General features: G+C 44.9%; 1 protein-coding gene across 2 annotated transcripts in view; it reads left to right on the top strand.

The window, feature by feature from the left end:
* The window catches only part of LOC310827813 (adiponectin receptor protein 1), a 38,043-nt gene extending 23,170 nt beyond the window's left edge, over window positions 1-14,873 (top strand). Inside the window, exons 9-10 of one of the 2 annotated variants that reach the window (XR_014556499.1) lie at window positions 7,608-12,680; window positions 12,788-14,873. Coding sequence is in view for 1 of the 2 variants with exons in the window: in XM_083704292.1 (XP_083560418.1) it covers window positions 7,608-7,736 (129 nt within the window). In the remaining variant the exon portion in view is untranslated. Of the gene's footprint in view, window positions 1-7,607 lie in introns of both variants that reach the window. The other variant, XM_083704292.1, reaches the window with a different exon arrangement.
* Window positions 14,874-16,714: the final 1,841 nt, after the last annotated feature.

Consider the following 16,714-nt stretch of genomic DNA (forward strand, 5'->3'; position numbering starts at 1 on the left):
TTATAATTCTGATGTACAGCACCTTGCACTGCGACGTGAAGGATGGTATTGGGCAGGGACTTCCAACTCCCAAGCAACTGCGATCTGTAAAAAACTGGCAGTGATCTACCCATTTTTTGGGGGGTGGGAAAGCCTGAGTTGTTAACTTTGGGGGGGGGCGTGGTCTGGAATCTGTTGCAGTTCTGTTGGGGGTGTGTGTGTGGAATTGCTCACCTTTCACAACGACGCGATGGAAATGACTGCAGTGGTACCTCGGGTTACATACGCTTCAGGTTACAGACTCCGCTAACCCAGAAATAATAACTCGGGTTAAGAACTTTGCTTCAGGATGAGAACAGAAATTGTGCTCCGGCAGCAGCAGGAGGCCCCATTAGCTAAAGTGGTGCTTCAGGTTAAGAACCGTTTCAGGTTAAGAACGGACCTCCGGAGCAAATTAAGTTCTTAACCCGAGGTTCCACTGTATACTCTTTTCAGCACCTGCTAAAAGCTTTTTCGTTTACACAAGCATATCCTCTCTCCTTTCTGAGCAAGCAAGTCGCTCATGAAAAATTCTCTTATTCAAGCAGAAAGAACAATGTAGCAATGCAGTTTAGCAACACCATGCCTAGCTATCCTCCTTTATAAAATATTTATACAGTGGTACCTTGGGTTAAGAACTTAATTCGTTCCGGAGGTCTGTTCTTAACCTGAAACTGTTCTTAACCTGAAGAACCACTTTAGCTAATGGGGCCTCCCACTGCCACGCCAGAGCACGATTTCTGTTCTCATCCTGAAGCAAAGTTCTTAACCTGAAGCACTATTTCTAGGTTAGCAGAGTCTGTAACCTGAAGCGTATGTAACCTGAAGCGCATGTAATCCGAGGTACCACTGTACTTTCGTTTCCTGACTCGTTGGCAATATACCATTAAAGACCACCCATTTGACACAACGGAGCAAAAGAGCGATGGGCGAGGGGATCAGGAAGTTTCACTGCACTAATTATCACAGCCGCAGATCGAGAGGGTGCAGCCGCAAACATCCAGGAATCGACCTGTCGGTCGCGGTTGACCGGTTGGACATCGCTGGTGTTGGGGTACCAAAATAAATAAAAATATAATGTGCCAGCAGCGTCAGCTCCCCAAGGGCATCTTAGCAGTTGCCACAGCTTTTAATGCATGGGTAGGCAGACTAAGGCTCGGGGGCCGGATCCGGCCCAATCACCTTCTCAATCCGGCCCGCAGACAGTCTGGGAATCAGCATGTTTTTACATGATTAGAATGTGTCCTTTTATTTAAAATGCATCTTTGCGTTATTTGTGGGGCATAGGAATTTTTTTTCATATTTTATTTCAAAATATAGTCTGGCCCCCCAGAAGGTCTGAGGGACAGTGGACCGGCCCCCTGCTGAAAAAGTTGCTGACCCCTGGTTTAATGCATAGAACAGGCATCCCCAACTTTTCGGCCCTCCAGATGTTTTGGACTACAATTCCCATCATCCCTGACCACTGGCCCTGTTAGCTAGGGATCATGGGAGTTGTAGTCCCAAACATCTGGAGGGCCGGAGTTAGCCTATGCCTGGCATGCACGGGTCTCTCGCGTCTCATTTAATCTCAGCAACAAGCCTGCGAGGTAGGTTAGTCTGAGAGACAGTGGCGGACCCCTGTGCCCCGCAGTGAGCTTCATAGGTTTTTTTTGTTTTTGTTTATTAAAGATTTTCTTGATTTGCAAAAGTGTGTGTAATGTCTCTCGTATTTTTGCCCCCCATGTAACATTTTTACAAATCAGTTTCATTTGTTGAGACATTAGGAGGAAAAGGGGGAAAGAGGTGGAGGGAGGGAAAGATGGGTGAGCGTGGGGTGGGGATGTTTCTATTTTACCTAATATATGTGGGGTTTTGTGTCAGCGTTGTTTGTGCAGGTTCTCTGTTGTTCGCTTGTGTTCCTTTGGTGGTGAGAGAGGTTGGGGTTGGCCTAGGGTGTGGTTGTTCATTTGAGGTTGGCTGCGGTGGTCTTTGTTTTCATGTGTGAGTGGGGTGGGTGGGTGTTTTGGATCAGGTTAGCCATATTGATTTGTATGCTGTTGGTGGATTTTTATTTTTTTTTTATCCTCATTCTTTTTTATTAGTTATTTCCAAAAAGAACACAAGGTAACACACAAATACAAAGAAAATACACAGAAAAGAAAAATTAAAAATAATAAACAGCAATTATCATTTCCATATCATCCATAACATAGTTGTCTCTTACGGGGCTTCCTTCAGCCTGTCCGTAAATCATTCGAAGCAATAAATAAAATTACACGTTTCATTACTTATATTGTCATTATACCGATTCCTAATTCCTGTTTGCTTTGCACAATAACTCTTAGTCTTTCACAGTGCGTCTCTAAATCCCTTTAGCGTTATTTTCCCTTCACTAATACATTCCAGATAATCTACATACTTTTCCCAATCTTTGGTGAACACTTGGTCTCTTATGTATCTAACTTTTCCTGTTAATCTATCCAACTCTGCGTAATCTGACAGCTTAGATCTCCACTCCTCCACCATTGGGGTTTCCCGTAGTTTCCACTTCTGGGCTAATACTACCCTTGCTGCCGTAACCGCATAGTATACCAATCTGCGATCTTCCTTTTTTATCTCTTGTCCTAATATCCCTAGAAGAAAGATTTCTGGTTTCTTTATGAACGTGTACTTTAATATCTTCTTCAATTCAGTGTGTACTTTCTCCCAAAATTGTTTCACCCTTCTGCACTCCCACCACATATGGTAGAAGGAGCCCTCTATGTCTTTACATCTCCAGCACTTATTATCCACCTTATACATTTTTGATAATTTCATGGGTGTCAAGTACCACCTATAAAACATCTTCATGACGTTTTCCCTTATCGAAGTACACGCCGTAAAGTTTACCGCCTCCTTCCAAAGTTTCTCCCAATCCTCAAACTGTATACTATGACCTATATCCCTTGACCAATGGATCATCACCGATTTGACTTCCTCATCGCCTAAATTCCAGTCCAACAACATCCTATATATCTTAGATATAGTTTTCACTTTATTGTTTATTATTTCTGTCTGGAATTTTGAGTCTTTATCTGCATAGCCTCTTTCTTTGATATCTCTACTAAACATCTGATTCACCTGATGGTGATGTAGCCAATCGTAAACATGTTCCTTTGTTTGCTCATACGGTTTTAGCTTCCATTTCCCTTCAACCTTAGTTAGTAGCTGATCATAAGTTGCCCAATTGCTTCTCATATTAATGGTTTTTGTACTCATTACTTCGAGAGGTGAAAGCCAATGTGGTGTTTTCGGCTCTAACAGATTTTGATATCTTTCCCAAACTTCGATTAGCGGCCCTCTAAAAATGTGATTCGCAAACCCCTTGTGTTCTTTCCTTTTGTTCTTCCATAAGTACGCGTGCCAGCCGAATCTATTATCGAAGCCCTCTAAGTCGAGCAGCTCCGTATTCACCAATTTTACCCATTCTTTTGTCCAACATAGGCATGATGCCTCATAGTACAGTTTCAGATCCGGCAGGGCAAAGCCCCCTCTTTCCTTTACGTCTGTCAGTAATTTAAACTGAATTCTGGGTTTTTTGCCCTGCCATATGAATCTTGAGACTATCCTTTGCCATTCCTTAAAGATCCGACTCCCTTTGATTATAGGGATGGTCTGGAATAGAAACATCAACCTCGATAAGACATTCATCTTGATTACATTAATCCTTCCCCAGAGTGACAATTTTAGCCCTCCCCATTTCTCTAAATCTTTCTTTATTTCCTTCCCCATCGGCTCATAATTATTTTTAAATAAGTCTATGTTTTTAGGTGTTAACCAGATGCCGAGATATTTGACTTTTTTGACCATCTCTATCTGCGATTGTTGTTGGATTGTTTCAATTATCTTTGGGTCCACGTTTTTTCCTATCATTTTCGTTTTTGTCTTGTTTAATTTAAAGCCTGCCACTTCTCCAAATTGTTCTATTTCCTTTAATATTTCCCCTATTGCCGTTCCTGGTTCTTCTGTCATTATTACTAAGTCGTCGGCGAAGGCTTTGGTCTTATAAACATTCTGTCCTACTGATACTCCTTTTATATTATCGTTTTGTCTTATTGAGTTCATAAGGACTTCTAACACAGTTATAAATAGTAACGGAGAAAGCGGACATCCTTGTCTTCTGTATCCTTATCTCCTCCGTCACCATATTGTTTATGATCAATTTGGCCTTCTGTTCTGTGTATATTGCTTTTACCCCATTAAAGAAATCGTTACCCACATCCATGTGTTCTAAGTTCTTCAACATAAAGTTCCATATCACGTTATCGAATGCCTTCTCGGCATCTACAAACACCATTATAGCTTGTTTGTCAATCCTAACAGACAGGTATTCTAGCATATTAATTATATTTCTTGTGTTGTCTCTCATCTGCCGACCTGGCAGGAATCCCGCCTGGTCCCTGTGAATAATTTCTGATAGCAAAATCTTCAGCCTTCTTGCCAGAATTCCTGCAAATATCTTATAATCTGTGTTTAGGAGTGAAATTGGTCTGTAATTTTTAACCTGGGTTGGATCTGCATCCTGTTTGGGGATAAACGTAATATATGCCTCTTTCCAGGTCTCTGGGGTTTCTCCTTTCTTTAAGATATTGTTCATAATCGTTTTTAGAGGTCCCACCAAAATAGATTTCATTTCCTTGTAGTAGCCGGCTGTGAATCCGTCAGGGCCTGGTGCCTTACCCCTCTTTAAATCTTTAATTGCCTCCTCTATTTCCTCATTTCCAATTGGTGTATTCAAACGTTGCTTTTCCTCTATTGAGATTTTTTGCACCCTTTTATCCTTCAAGAATCTCTCTATCCTCCTTAAACCAACTTTCTCTTGATCTTTATACAAATTCCTGTAATAGCTGAGGAATTCGCTCTTAATTCCTTTGGAGTCGGTTCTTTCTACTCCCTCCACTGTTATTTTATTAATTACACCTTGCTCCTTCCTTTTTTTGATTTGCCAGGCAAGCCATTTGCCTGATTTATTCGCAAATTCAAAAAATTTTTGCCTTAGTTTTTTAATGTTCCACTCCACCTCTCTATTTATTATTATAGCAAACTGGGCTTGTAGAATTTTAATTCTTTCCTTCGCTTTTTGACAATTTGGTTTTTGTGATAGTTTTTGTTCGTTAACCATTATCTGTTTTAGAATTTCCTCTTTGTTTTTCTCTCTATTCCTATTTTTGATTGCATTCTGTTGGATAAAAAACCCTCTTATTACAGCCTTACTCGCATCCCAGACAACGCTATCCTTTGTTCCTTTATCACCATTATCTTTAAAATAGTCTATCAGTTTTTTCTGTGCCTTTTCCACAACTTTCTGATCATCTAAAAGGTGGTCTTTTAATCTCCATCTGAAGGTTCTTGTCTCTAGGCTTTCCAGTTCCAGCTCTGTTGGGCTATGATCTGAAATTACTTTTGGTCTTATTTCTATTAATTTAACTCTTGGACACAGTTCCTTTGAGACCCATATCTGGTCTATGCGTGACAGCGATTGGTTAGGCTCAGAATGAAAGGTGAATTGTTTGTCAAGCGGGTGTCTGAGACGCCAGATGTCCACCAGATTACAATTTTCTACCATGGAGAAGAAGGTTTTTGGTAACTTTCCTTCTTTGTTTGTTCCTTTTCTTTGTCTATCCATTTCTAGTGAAACAACCCCGTTCATATCCCCCATTAAAATTATTTTTTGGTCCACAAATTCCGTCAACTTCTCTTCCAATCTTTTAAAGAATTCCGTTTTACTACCATTTGGGGCATATAGCCCCACTACCATCAGCTTATCACCTTGCCAGTTAATACTGACCCCTATCATCCTCCCCTCTTCATCCTTGAATATTGTTTTAGCTTCTATATTATTTTTAACATACAGTACCACACCTCTTTTCTTTACCTTGTCTGAGGATTCAAATTCCTTTCCCAACCTTTTGTTAATTAACACTTTCCTATGCCTTCTAGCAACGTGCGTTTCCTGTAGACAGATAATGTCCAAATTTTTCTTTTTCAGATATTGCTCAATTTTATTCCTCTTATTTTTATCGTTCATCCCATTAATATTCCAGTTCCAAATTTTTAATCCCATGATGCTTAGCTTTCCCTTCGGAAGTTAAGTTTTCGCCTGAGTTTTATTCAAATTCTCTTTTCCTTTAAGGATTCCCTGAGTCCTCCGCTTCCTCCTCTGCCTCTTTGCCCGATCTACTTCCTCCTTCCTCCTCCTCATCCCCTTCTCCTGAGTCTCCTGATGGGCCCCCCTCATCTCCTCCAGCCCCCGTCCCATTTACCTCCACTTTAAGTTCCTTATACTTCCTCAAGAACTTCCCGGTTTCTTCTTGACTTGACAACTTGTGCCTCTTACCTCTATATACAAATGATATCCCTTCCGGGAATTCCCATCTAAATTCGATCTTATTTCTTCTCAGTACCTGCGCCAAGGATTTATAGTGATCTCTTCGTTTGAGTAGTCTGATCGGGACATCTTTAAAAATAATTATATAATTCCCATCTATATTCAACCTCTTTTCTCTATTCCTTTGAAGGATCCTATTTCTCATTTCTTTATCCTTGAATGTAATCAGACAATCACCTATAAGTTTCCTTCCTCTTGTTGTGTTAACGCGCATTCTGAATGCATTTTGTATATTATTGGCCATTTCCTCCGCTGGTAAACCCATCCATTCTGCTAACTCCATTGTCAATCTCTCTTTAATATTTTCATTTTGGGTCTCTGGCACAGCTCTAAATTTCAGATTAACCTCCCTCTGCCTCAGTTCATTCATCGCAATAATGTCCTTCATCTCTTCCTGAGCCTTATTTAAGTCCATCATTTCAGTTTTAATCCTTTCTTTATCCCTCTTAATATCCTTTAATTCTATCCTTGTCTTCTTTAACCCTTCCTCTGTAAGCTGCGTTCTCCTAAATATTTCTTTTATTTGGCCCTTAAGTTCGTTAACAGTCTCATCCATTTTTTTATCCATTTTCCCGATCCTGTTATCCACTTGCTCTAATTTATATTCTAAGTTGGCTTGGCTTTGTTTGATCTCTGTAAACATCTTCAAGATATCCGACTTAAAGTCTACTTCTTGCTTAGAGCCCCTCCTATCCCCAGGGGTCCCGCCATTCGTTCCTTTTTCCCCTGTATGTGACATCTTAAATACTTATACACTTTTATCTCCCCTTATCCCTGATAATTTCTCGCCCCCTGAGTTTGTTTCAGATGATTTCCTTTATACCGCCCGCTTTGTCCGTTTTTGTAATACCCTCTTTCTTTCTTTAGTGTTACTGTTCAGAATTCCCAATTCTTTATATATGTATTTTCCCAAAAGTCAGTATCGAAGTCCGTTGGTGGATTTTTGTCGTTGTCTTGTTGGGCTGTGTATGTGATAAAGGGGAGCCATACCGGGGTGAAGGCGTTGTCTTCTATTTGTCCCTGTGTCAGTTTCAGTTTATTGGTTAATTTTTCTAGTAGGGTTGTTTCCCATACTATTTGGTACCATTGGTCCAGCCCTCTAACCACTGTACCTCACTGCCTCCCTTGCCCAAATCCCTGGCTCTGATTTTTTTTTATGCCCTCCTTGCATTTCCCGCAGTTCCAGTCTCATCAGATCTTCCACGTGTTGGTGGTGGCGGCGGCCTTCGTCCACTTCTACGGCGTCTCCAACTTGCAGGAATTCCGCTACGGACTCGAAGGAGGATGTACTGACGACTCGCTCCTCTGAGGACCACAGGAGACTTTAGTACACACTTCCTAAGTGCTTTTAAAGTAACCTTCTTTGCTAAAATCGAAAAAAGGAGACTCTGAACAGTTTCGTTTCTTTTTTCTTTTTCTTTTTCAAGAAACGTAGGAAAAGTTGGCAGCGGTTATTCCTGGCTTCTCCTCTCAAGGAGGACTGGACGGGGGAACGGGATGGGTTGCCAACTGTCCACCGGGTGGAAGTGCCTGTAGCCGCAAACCCCTTTTTTTGACTTCACAGGAGTAACATTGGAATTTTCAGGACACAAGAGAAATTCTGGCAAAAAAGAAAAGAGAGAAAAGGAACCGGGGGCCCCTCTTACATGCTCTTTGATGCTGCAAACATACCCCATGCTTGAAGAGACACTCTGAGCTCCCCATTTCCCCGTCGTATTGATCTGGCAAGGGCGACTGCGTCTCCCCCCTGCCGGGGTGCTCAGAGGCGGGTGCTTAGGGCTGTTTCCCCTTTAATTTTGTCTTTCTTGACAAAAGTAATGTATGCCTAAAATCGAGAGTATTTAATATTTAATATTGAGCTTTAAAAGAAAACGGAGAGAGAGGAAAAAAGGCGCTATCTTATCCCTTCAGCTGTTTTGTAGTATTACAGGTGGGGTGTTCTTACTTAGGGGGCTGTAGAGCTGCTGTAGCTTTTTATGTCGAGGTGACTGAAATAATAAAAACAGACGTCTGATGCTGTGGAAGGCTGGGGAGTTCAGGGGTTCGGTTCCGACACCCGCAGGGAATCTTTCCTCGCTGCAAGGATTTGGTATCTACAACATCCCACAAGTGTGACTGCTTGAGTGGTTATTTTTATTTTCTGTGCACTGGTCAGGGGATGGAAGAAGTGTATCGCTCCTGCGAGTTGCCCACGATCTCTTCTCTGCAGCTGGGATCTGGCCCAGTGAAATGTCCCGTTCCCCAACCCCCCAAAAAACAGAACCTTTTGCAATGCGCTGCAAACTGCTTTTTCAGGCCCCTGGGTGTGCAAAAGTAAGGAAAACCCAGTTTGTGCTGTGAGGTATAATGGCTGCTGGAAGGTGGGGGAATAAAGTGAATGTTGAGTGGTTCTGAACATGGCGACCCCATTAGGGAGTGTTGAGAGCAGGGGACTTCCCGTGCAGAATCTTGGTGGATTCTTTCTGCCTCCTGAGCCGCTTTTCCTGGCCAAGCCAAGCCAAGCCTCCATATCCATCATTTCCTGCAGGGATGAGGACCCTGCCTCCTTCCATGTGTTGCTGGAATTAAAACTTCTGCCAGCTCCGACCATTGGCCATGCTGGCTGCTAGGAGTTGGGAGTCCAACATCACTGGTGGGGAGGAAGGGGCAGGTTCTCACCACTGGCTTAACTGGCCCCCGATTTGCTTGTGAGCATTTTTGTGTGTGTTAAGGTGGAGGTTCTTCTCAGAAATTGCCCTCCTTCAAATCCTCCAGATTGGCCTTCCTGTTGCTGTACTCTAGGAAACAGGAGCTTTCCAGGCCTGGTCATTCTGTACGTGCAGTCCGGCTGGGCATCTAGCAAGTGCCGCAGGCCAGAACACCGTTCGGTCATCCTTGCATCAGCAGGACCGTGCTACCTGTAACAGCCAGCTAGATCTGTGACCATTAAACAGGCTTACGTGTGCTGGATGGCTCGCTCCTCCGAGCTCTGCAGGTATGTGTGTGTCTTGACTAGACAGAAGGACTGCTTGCTCTCAAGTCAGTGGTCTGCGCGATGCTGGGGCTGATGGGAATTGGGGTCCGAAATATCTGGAGTGCACCAGATTGGCCCAGGCTGTTTTGAGTTGATTCTCAGTGCTGGCGTCTGTTTGAGAAACCTCCCTGGGGCTTCAGTGAGGGACCCATGACACTCACTGTTTGCTGCTGGGCTTAGCACCTATCCTCCCAGACTACAGTCATACCTTGGGTTACAAATGCTTCAGGTTGTGTTTTTTCGGGTTACGGACCCGCCAAAACCCGGAAGTACCGGAACGGGTTACTTCTGGGTTTCGGCAGTCACGCATGCGCAGAAGCACTAAATTGTGGTTTGCGCAGAAGCGCCGAATTGCAACCCGTGCGTGCACAGACAAGGCGCTGCGGGTTGCGAACGTGCCTCCCGCACGGATCACGTTCGCAACCCGAGTGTCCACTGTATTGGCCATTCTAGTTGGGGCTGGTGTGTGTGTGTGTGTGTGTGTGTGTGTGTGTGTGTGTGTGGCTTCTCCCCACCCCTTTCCCTCCTTTCTATAGAGGCTGCAACTCAAGACTAAATACTGCTAGTTGAAGCATCTTGCTGCTTCTGCCAGTTGTGCCTGGAGATCTTCAAACATCTGCCCTTGTAGTGCAGAGGCCTCTTGTGACACAAAAAAACCGTTCCTACAAACTGCCACCACTACTTTTCCTTTCTGCTTCTCCCACTCCCTCGTATCTTGTTCCGCAAACACCTCGGAACTTCCTCGTTTTGCATCCCAGCCGATCCTTTAACGCACAGCTTTCCAAACGGTGTGTCGTGACACGTTAGCGTGTCGGCTGCAGTGTATAGGCATGTCTTGTGAAAGCTCTCCGCTCTCCTCCCGGGGCTGGAAAGAGGTTAGTTTAACCTCCGGTTTGCTAGTAAAACAGAACGACTGTGTTGTGAAATAACGCATGCCTCAAAAGTGTGTCGCCAACATGAAAAGTTTGGAAAGCTCTGCTTTAGTGGCCAGAGTGCTTCATACTTAAATCAGGTGGGCCGCTTGTGCAATGTTAGTCCCTGTCGATTTTATATTCTGACCTGAAGCTGCTGTTCTACCCTTAGCTAAACACTCAATTCCAGTTGTTTTGGTCTTTGCCTGGCAGCTGTGCATGGGGAGAAGATACAATGCTATGTTGAGCACTATGTAAGCCTTCGTCAGAGTTGACCCAAGCCAGAATTGGCTCTGCGACATCAAGCCCTGGTGCTGGCGCAGCTCAGACTAACACCTCTTAAAAGAAGAGTGTCCCCTTCTCTCCATAGGGTGGGAACCAGTATTTCGCTTTGAGCCCCATCCATGTAGAAATGAGAACAGAAGAGCCTGGCTGCAGGATCAGGCCAGAGGCCCATCCAGTCCAGCAAGCAGATGCCCCAGTGGGAAGCCTTCAGAGAAGGACCTGGGTGCAACAGGAATTCTTCCCCCCTTGCGATCTGGGGTAGCTCAGTTGGTAGAGCAGGGGAGACTTAATCTAAGGGTCATGGGCAAGAAATAGGGCGTGGACTAGATGACCCCTGCGGTCCCTTCCAGCTCTGATTCTGCGATCTGCAGCAGCTGGTATTCAGATGCACCCTCAGTTAAGGGGAAGCATAGCTATGGTGAGTGACGGCCGTTGCCTTGTCCTGCCATTGGTTCCTGCTGCCGCAAGTTGATTGCAATTCTTATCTAGAGTTCAGGCCAGGCATAGGCAAACTCGGCCTTCCAGATGTTTTGGGACTACAACTCCCATCATCCCTAGCTAACAGGTCTGTATAGTTAAAGCTATGGCTTTCCCAGTAGTGATGTATGGAAGTGAGAGCTGGACCATAAAGAAGGCTGATCGCCGAAGAATGGATGCTTTTGAATTCTGGTGCTGGAGGAGACTCTTGAGAGTCTCATGGACTGCAAGAAGATCAAACCTCTCCATTCTGAAGGAAATCAGCCCTGAGTGTTCACTGGAAGGACAGATCCTGAAGCTGAGGCTCCAAGACTTTGGCCACCTCATGAGAAGAGAAGACTCCCTGATGTTGGGAAAGATGGAGGGCGCAAGGAGAAGGGGACGATAGAGGACGAGATGGTGGGACAGTGTTCTCGAAGCTACCAGCATGAGTTTGACCAAACTGCAGGAGGCAGTGGAAGATAGGAGGGCCTGGTGTGCTCTGGTCCAGGGGGTCACGAAGAGTCGGACATGACTAAACGACTAAACAACAACAACAAACAGGGCCAATATTCAGGGATGATGGGAATTGTAGTCTCAAAACATCTGGAGGCAAACCGATGGACCCTAACCCTTTATGGGTGAAAGCAGTATTCTCAAAATATTTATTTTATTCCGGGTTCCATCTAATTTGTGAAGGAAAACGCCAGGTTTTTGGAACACTTAGACTAAGGGTATACATTATGAGAGACACCTTGTTACTTATATCCACCCAGCAGCGGTTTTGAAAAAGTTCCTATTGCCCTTCTCATAATTTTGCTCTGAAAAAGAGCAGATGTGCTCCACCACCACTCCAGATATCTTTAAAGCCTTCCGTTCCCAGTAGCTTGGACCCAAGCTGACCACGAAAGCAGAATTTGCTGGTACAATCTACCTTGAGTTTGCCCAAAACATATCAACTTGCAGATCCCTCCCTCAAGAGTTTTAAAAAGAGGAGATTCCCCATTAACAGGGGTGGAGACCCTGTTTGGCCTTTCAGAGTTTGCTGGACTATTAATTCCCACCACCCCTGGCCTTTAGCCATGCTGGTTTCTGGGGCTACCAAGAGTTGGAGTCCTACAGAATCTGGAGGAGCTCAGGTGTCCCCGTCCAGACCCCAACCCTGAGCTGTTAAAACCTTACCCATTTCTGGACTTTCATGAGTGTTAAAAATGTTAGACCAGGCTGTTTTGCTCCATCCATCCACAGTGTTAAATTAGATTTGCCCTATACTGTGATTCATTTAAAAGTGAAGGAAAAGCTCCACCAGTGGTGTTGATGCTGTGAATCTCAACTTACAGGCAAGATGGCCTGAGTTTGTCTCACAGCTGTGCTTTCAGTGTTTTCGTCTCTGGGACTCTCCTTTCAGAAATGGGTCCCTAAATACATTATTTTTAACGATATACCTGCATGGTTAGTATTGCAGCTACAGCAACCTGTTTTCTATCAGGCCACGACTCTCTTAGAGCGTGGTGCAAGATGGTGGGATCGATCCCAGTAACAGACAGCTTGCATATTCCTGTATTGCAGGGGGTTGGACTAGACCAGGGTTTCTCAAACTTGGGTCTCCAGCTCTTTTTGGACTACAACTCCCATCACCCCTAGCTAGTCAGGGATGATGGGGATTGTAGTCCAAAAACTGTTGGGAGACCCAAGTTTGGGAAACCTTGGCTAGATGATCCACAGGGTCCATTCTATCAAGGCATTTATTGGAATCTGTGACCCAGTGGTGTGCCCAGTAATCCAGTGACCTTTTCCAGATGAGCAGATAGGCATAAATTGAAGATCGCCTTCGTAATACCGGGATTAAATGTGCTGAATCTGGGGTGGGAAACCTTTGGCCTTCCAGATGTTGTTGGGGCACAACTCCCCACCCAACCCCTGATCAATGGGGCTGCTGGGAGTCCAACAGCATTTGGACCCAGCCCTTCAGCAAAAGGAGGTGCTCCAAATCAACTCGAAATTCACCTGCCTTGAAGATTGCGACTCTCCACTCGTCCACCCAAGCAGGTGAAGAATGCAGACTTCCACGTTGATGGCTTTTCCCTTTTTTAAAAAAAAAAATTAAATATTGGGACCGACTTGAAAACCTTACAGCGCACAACCCCTATCAATGTTTACTCAGAAGTAAATCCGGCCGAATTCAGTGGGACTTACTCCCAGGTGAGAGGGTTTAAAATTGCTGCCTCAATCTCGACACCTTTGTTTCATGGGACAGGATGAAGCAGAACCTGTAAAGGTAAAGGGACCCCTGACCAGTCGTGGCCGACGGGTTGCAGTGCTCATCTCGCTTTCTTGGCCGAGGGAGCCGGCGTACAGCTTCCAGGTCATGTCGCCAGCAGGACTAAGCTGCTTCTGGTGAACCAGAGCAGCGCACGGAAACGCCTTTTACCTTCCCGCTGGAGTGGTACCTATTTATCTACTTGTATTTTGATGTGCTTTTGAACTTCTAGGTTGGCAGGAGCAGGGACTGAGCAACGGGAGCTCGCCCCATTGCGGGGATTCGAACCGCCGACCTTCTGATCGGCAAGCCCTAGGCTCCTAATTGGCGGTCGCTCAGGTGCAGAGCATCTGTTGTTCGTGCAGCAGGTCCCAATTTCGAATCCTGAACAGCATCTCTGGGAGAGAGCCTCAAATCTCCAGTCAAGGTAGACAACACTGGTATAAGCTTTCTAGAGGCTCCTGTATTTAAAACCATGGAAAAAATGTAGGTTTTGTGGACATCCATGATTAATCCAAGGTTAAAAGTGTTATGAGGCTTCAAGGCTGGAGTGTTTTAAGTTTGATTTCCTCTGTGCGGTTTGAGAATCCCTGCCCATTTTAAGAAAAACAGTTCTACTTGAAAGCGAGCCCTGTGCGATTCGGTGGGGCTTGCTCCCAGGTAAGCCTTGAAACGTCACTGCTTTGCTCCAGTGCGCCGCAAGTTGCAAGCGAATATCCTCAGGTTTTAATTGAGCAGCGGTGAAGAAAATCTTGTTATTAGGCTTTCAGTCTTGGGGCTTTCTCTTGGCGGGGACAGAGCAGCCCTTCTGAGGCAGAAGGACCATTTTGCAAGCGCTCTAACCCAAGCAATCTTCAGCGCACGGAGGGTGCATGTGTAAGAGAGAAACTGCAGGAGCCAGATAATAATGAGTAGCTTTAAAAATGAAGTTGCAGCTGCAAAGTATTAGCCCGCCCTGGAAAGAAAAAAATACCCTGATAATGTAACTAGATTTTATTGTGCAGAAAGGCTTATACCCACTGTAAGGGAGATAAATGAAGATTTTGCCAGCCACAAACGATGGGAGTGACATGGAGCTTGGCAGTTTGCTTGGAGGATAAATGGAAGCATTTTGCAGATGTCAATATGATGATGCAAAACCCCTAACCTTTAAGAAAAACAAGGGGTGAGTTAAGATTGCAGTCAGAAAACTTAACTGTATTTAATAATCGCTACGATACCGGTAGAGAGCTAATGAGACAGAGAGAGAGAAAGCAACTAAATAAATCTGAAAAACTGATAGTTGGAAAATATATTAATATAGATCTATTATTTCAAATACAATTATAGTTGGGATAGCGGCATAGATCTGTTACTTAGAGATGTAAATGTTTTGAATAAGAGAGCAGATGTACTGAATATATTTGTTTCACGGAGCAGAGGAGAATAATGTGCTCATAACAGTGAACTTTTTTGTTCCGTTTGTAAACTAGGGAAGATTTTAAGATGTTTATCAGCAATAAACATTTTTAGTAGATCTAACGGCTTTGCAACTTTTAAAAAGTTTGTCTGGTACTTTGAGGGGCATGCTGATCTTGAGAGAAACACATTATACACCCGCATTTCAAAGATAAGGAGGATAACCGTAACGCCTGCTACCACTTGACCGAATTCAGTGGCAGGCAGTTCCAGAGGCAAAAGCAGGCCGAGCAAAACACCTGGAGGTCACCAGGTTGGCAAAGGCCGATCTCTCTCTACCACTGATGTCAGAGTCAAACAGGTGACCCAGTTTCTGCTTCACTCCTTTCACTATCCTACTGTAGAAGTAGCTTCTCCCAAGAGATCTCTTGCAGGTACCACGCTTACCAAATCCAATTTTGCTGTCGGTATATGAACGACTGGGGCAAGGTGACCAAAATTCCCGTGCTTTGCCAAGGTTGGGAAATGGGCTGGGCTATAGCTCTTCAGGCTTCAACTAGGATTTTCCGTGGTCGACTTTCCCATGAAGAAAATCAGCGCTGGAGAAAAGAAGCACTCAGCATTTGCACTTGCAGCGCATAATTTCAGTTATCAAAAAAAGCAGTGGTCCCATTACTGGATCAGCCTGCTCTGGTGTGACATGGCTCCTGTATGGTCAACAATCTACCACGGGATGTGCTGTTTTCAGGTGGAGAGCCACATTCCCATTCCAGACAACTTTCCAGGGGCCACATTCCTGTGGCAGGCAGTTCCAGAGGCAAAAGCGGGCCAGGCGCCGAGATGAGCATTTTACCTTGGTACAGGAAGGCTGCCGTTTCAGACCATCCCTCTCCATCGTCGATCTAGGCAAGCGTAGGGCACTCTCGGAGCTCAAGGGCAAATTCCAGGCAGGCTAAAACACTTGAGGTGGTAGAAAGGTAGGGCTGGTGAGGGGTGAAGAAGAGGAGGCATGTTTTTTTGGGGGGGAGTCCTGAGACCCAGAAAGAGAGAGCTGGAGGACTGCATTTGAACCCCCTCACCCCAATGCTCAAGCACTCCAGCCCCCAAACAGGCTGCCCCTCTCTCAACTAAGCAACAACAGGCAAAAATGCCCCTAACAAAAATTTAAAAATGAAATGAGCGGCAGCATTCATGGACTTTCTTCTTTCCATATTTTAAAATTATTTTCTAGGTGGTTTGAGTAGAAATTATGTTTCCCAAATCCCCTTGGCGAAAGAGCATTTGTAAAAAAAGACACTCCTTTTAAATCCTGGTTGACGGGTCAAAAATTTAGGAGGAATGTTAAAGCGCAAGATCTGAAGGAGCGTCTCCACCCCCATCGTTCTGCCCGGACACTGAGGTCCAGCTCCGAAGGCCTTCTGCTGGTTCCCTCCCTGCGAGAAGCGAAGCTATAGGGCAGTGTTTCCCAACCTTGTGCCTCCAGATGTTTTTGGCCTACAACTCCCATCATCCCTGACCACTGGTCTTGCTAGCTAGGGATGATGGGAGTTGTAGGCCAAAAACATCTGGAGGCACAAGGTTGGGAAACACTGCTATAGGGAACCAGGCAGGGGGCCTTCTTGGTGGTGGCGCCCATCCTGTGGAACGCCCTCCCACCAGATGTCAAGGAAACAAACAACTATCTGACTTTTAGAAGACATCTGAAGGCAGCCCTGTTTAGGGAAGCTTTTAGCATTCGATTAATTATTGTGAGTTGTTGTCCCAAAAGAGAACGGGGGGGGGGGGTGCGGTCTCCTAACAATTCTCAGTCTCTTGGCAGCTGTAAGAAGGAGGGATGTTGTCCATCGGCAGCTAGCGGTGGCGCCTAGGTGAAGCCAGGTTCACATCTGGATAAAACCACCCTCGGGTGGATGCCATTTGAACTCAATTTCTGTGTATCAGTTCCTGAGAATTGCAAGTGCCGT

This window comes from Podarcis gaigeae, assembly GCF_964106915.1.
Source record: "Podarcis gaigeae genome assembly, chromosome: 12".
Lineage (NCBI taxonomy): Eukaryota > Metazoa > Chordata > Lepidosauria > Squamata > Lacertidae > Podarcis > Podarcis gaigeae.